Here is a 4184-nt window from a genome sequence, read left to right on the forward strand (position 1 = left end):
TTTCTCGTCAGTGCTCCCCACCAAGTGCCCACCGTTCCCTCCACCAACAGAAGAGACCTCTCCCCACCCTCCCGTGATGAGGTCTGTGGAAGTCACAAACTGAAGGTCCAATCAACAAGGATGCTCTGACCTAACAAATAATCTCCCTCATGAGAGGTTTAAGGATTTGGTTTTGGAGCCCCAAGAAGAAAAAAGTTCCTGAAGATTTGGTATGGAGAAACCCTTCTGAGCAGGGCATTCAAAAGTTTAATTAGTGGCTGGAGGAGGACTGGACACTGGACGTTCCAGGAGTGAACGCTGGAATTCCAGGTGGGAGCCTGTTTATGGCTGCAGCCCGGGTCATGCCAGAGGCTAGAGGTAGAAGCCTGGGAGCCAGACACAGCTCAAGGGTGGTCTGGATGCTCTCGAGATAAGGCCAGCTAAGAGCTGTGAGGTCACTGAAGTTCGAAAACCGGCTCCCAGCCCCCATCCCTCCCTCCCCTCAATCTAGTAAAATTGATGCTCATCTCTGTAGTTTTGGGACATGATGGTAAGAATGCTGGTGCCTCGGGTTCTTGTGCTGGTCCTATCACAGGCTTGCTTGCTTCCTTCGCATACTACAGACAGGGCTTTGCAAAAAGAAGTGGGCTGGTGGATCAGTGTTCTGCAAAGATCCCATTGTGCGACTGGAGCAGGTTACCTTCTCTGAGCCTTAGTGTTCTCATCTGTAAAACAGGCATATCGTTCCTTCTTTTCCTAATAACCAAACAAGTGTTCTTACACTTTACCTTAAATAAATGTAATTTAAAGATGCCAAGCCTTTCCGACATCACTTTTGTGCATAAATAAAAGTGAAAAAAAGAGAAAGCCATTGGCAATAACTTCATCACAACTGCCACGGTGATTGTAGGACCATCCTGATTTCAGAGTTAGTAAAATGTGAAAAATACAACACCTGTGTACCTACCATCTTGCTTAAGAGACAGAACAATTCCCAGCAGCACTAACAGCCTTGTGTCAACCTCCTTGACCTAGCCTTTCCACCCTAGAGAAAACTGTCCTCAATTTTGTGTTTACTCTTCCCTCATTTTTAGCTACCATTTTTTTAAAACACGTACCCTATGCAATACATCGTTTGAGCTTCAGAATGGTTCCGTGAGTGGAATTGTATCCCATTCTTTTCATGTTTTTAAAAGTCATGAGAAGTTGATCTATGCTAATATGTGTAGCTCATTTATTTTTCACTATTAAATATTCCACTCTCTTCATATCCTGCTGTATTAATTCTGCGGATGGAAATTTGGGCTGTTTCCTGTGTTTTGCTGTTAAGTTATTTTTGCTATAAACATTCTCATAGTTGTTTCTAAGAACATGTGTGTTTCTTCAGGGTGTATACCTGGGCAGGGAACGGCTAAGTCTAGATGAGAGTGCTTGCGGTTCTGATTGCTAGCTAATACTTATTTCTGTCCACTGAATAGCCCGAGGGGACATGAGTCCTGTTCTTGCTTTGTTTACAGACCTTGGGGAATAAGCGTTTATAAAAAGCATAGGGGGATAGTGAAGGAGAGCTTCCCAGACCATAGTCTGACTTTGAGCCATGGCCCTGGGGGGCAAAGCCAGAAAGGAGTGGAGGCCAGATGCAGCACTGCTGTTGGCGCGGAGCATGTGTGTGAGGTGGGGCTGGCCTTGACTGGACACTGGGTCTCAGACTGTGGCACATCTGACATCACAGAATCCACTGTGAGGCTACGGCTGGGCTTTGGGGCCTAGAAATTCAGACAAAACACTGCATGCATTCTCAGATTGTTTGTTTTTTTATTGAAATTGCAATGAGGAAGCTGAAATGGGCTCTCCAGGGGTATTTCCCTGAGCCCTGGTCCCCTTTGCAGCTCCCAGCTCTAGGTCCTATTGATGGGCTTCAGCGGTCACTGGCTCCATGGTGTCAGATGTCACACCTCCAGTGATCTCCAGCCCCTGGCCACTCTCTGCTGTCTCTACAATGGCCTCCATTCGGATCCCTTCCACTGGCTTCGCCAGGATGCTCACATATTTATCGCGTGAGGAGGCCACTGTCTTTGCAGTGAGACTGGCTCTGACGTTCCTGAAGAAAGAGCTGATCCTGCTGAGTCTCTCGGTGGTGGGACCTGAACTCGCTGTAGATAAGCTCCTGCCCGATTTGTGCGAGGTCCTGGACTCGTTGGTGATGGGAGCACGGCTGATGCCTTTGTGAGCAGTGCCCTGCTCGCTGCCCCCCGGGCTGCCGTGGCCTTTGTCCTTTTGGTCATCTCTAGTGGCTCTGCGGCCGCCTGAGCACGGGCCAGCTGCTTTCTGGATGGTCTTGTTCCCCGCTGCCTTGTGGTGGCTTTCCACTGAACTGCAGAGCGAGGGGCTCGTAAGAGCTCTGTCCTCTCCCCAGTGCTCCCTTCTCTCCCTTCTTCCCTTGCGGGCCTGGGACACCCTCTGTGAGCTGCCATCCTGTTCACTCACTTTGCCTTCCTGTGGCAAGGTTGAGACGAGGGTCCCCTCGTCCTCCTTGTCGGCTCTTCCTTCAGCAGTCTTGCCGGTGGGTTCTGCTCCGACCACAGTCACGCCGGCCTCTGGGGAGAGGCTGGTGGACGTGCTGGAAGCATACCCTGAAGAGCTCGCGGCACCTGCCAAGCATACCCTGAAATGTTCGCAGCACCGTTTTCCTGCTCCTCAGGGATGTTCTGGCAGTGCCCCCAGTGGCTATGCTGGCTTTGCTTCCTCCTGGACCGTTGCTGGCTGTGGCTGCTGTGGCCGTGCTCTGCTCTTCAGGGGCAGGAGACTTGATCACTGCCACGCTCAAAGCACCCGCTGCGGTGCCTCCTGCCACCCCTGCTGTCTCCACCTTTGTCGTTGCCCGCGATGCTGACGCTTTGTCAAGCACTGTAGGTTTTGCTTTTGCAGTGGCCACATCGGGCATGGTATCGGGCTTGTGGGAGTCCAGTTGGATCCCCTCCCCACCAGCAAAAGCTACGGACGTGGCCCCGGCCAGCTCAGAGCACGTGTGGAGCCTGCAGATGCTCACCTGGTCCTGATCCCACTTTCCTTGGAAATCCTCCACTGCCGGGCTCCTGCCGTCGTCCTCCTCCTCGAACACAGGCATGCAGATCATGTCCCAGGCTGGAACGGCGTAGGTGCAGCTGAGACCCTCCACTGGTGGTCGCAGGAGGTAAATCAGCTCTTCCCAAGAGGTGAAGAGGTCTTCCTGCGCGTCCAGAGGGGCACACAGCTGCAGGTACCAGGAGCGGCCAGTGGCAAACCTCACGTGCAGCTGTTGTTTCTCACGATTGTGAGTGGAGATGCTCACGAGTGTCAAGGGCAGGAGCCTGGTGAGCTCTAAGGTCTTTGCAGCCTCGTGGCTCTTGCCCTTGGCGGCCTGGCTGTGCTCAGCGTGCTCTTCACAGCCGGTGGCGCATCGGGCCAGCAGCATGGTGTCTGGGAGTGGGAGGACGGGGCTGCTGGATGTGATGCCCACGGTCACCATGCAGACACAGTTGTGCACGTCAATCAGGTCTCCCCTCTTCGTGATCTGGATAAAGTCGCTCTCGAATACCGGTGCGTCCTTGAATATGTGGTATTCGCCCTTGCGCAGTTGCTGCTGCAGCTTCCCCGTGGTGGTGTTGAACAGGCCCACCCCGGTGCTGCTCTGGGCCGTGTGATAGGGGAGCAGAGAGTCCCCACTCATGGCTGCCTTTGATCACGACAGGCAGTGTGGTTAAGGTGGGCCCCTGGCTCTCCCCTCCCTGGGCCTCACTGGCAGAAGAGCGAGCTGCGGTGCTCTTTCGTCACACACAGGCGGCCCTATGGCAGGTCTTCCAAGCCCGCCCCACAGGCCCCACCTTTGCCTCAGGGTCTCCCAGAGGCAGGGGCGTGGGTAGGGGCACAGATGATCACAGTGGGGACGCTGTAGGGCGCCTGGACCCCAGGCTGAATCTCTTCAAGTGTGTAGAGAGGTATGGTAGGCTCCCCCTCTGCCTCCCCTCACTTCTGCTTCTGGGTTTTTATCTCCCCAAGAGGCTGTGGTGAACTTCAGTCCTAGTGAGAGAAGTAACCACTTTCTCAGCCTGACCCCCTGGCACAGCCTATTTATCCTCTGGGCCCTTTGTGACCTATCACTGTTGCATAGCCCTTTGCCTCATCCCCCAGCTGCCCCCTCAGGGCAGGGCCCCCATCCTCTCCCA

At 53.8% G+C, this 4184-nt stretch overlaps 1 protein-coding gene across 1 annotated transcript; it reads right to left on the reverse strand.

The window, feature by feature from the left end:
- Positions 1–1884: 1884 nt before the first annotated feature.
- On the reverse strand, positions 1885–3977 carry LOC132424163 (Golgi-associated RAB2 interactor protein 4-like). The gene is made up of 2 exons (XM_060009975.1): positions 2658–3977; positions 1885–2620 (listed from the first exon to the last, which is right to left on the reverse strand). The coding sequence occupies exons 1-2, from the start codon at positions 3686–3688 to the stop codon at positions 1885–1887; spliced, it is 1767 nt and encodes a 588-aa protein (XP_059865958.1). The 5' UTR covers positions 3689–3977.
- Positions 3978–4184: the final 207 nt, after the last annotated feature.

The sequence above is a fragment of the Delphinus delphis genome, chromosome 1 (genome assembly GCF_949987515.2).
Source record: "Delphinus delphis chromosome 1, mDelDel1.2, whole genome shotgun sequence".
In the NCBI taxonomy this organism is placed as follows: domain Eukaryota; kingdom Metazoa; phylum Chordata; class Mammalia; order Artiodactyla; family Delphinidae; genus Delphinus; species Delphinus delphis.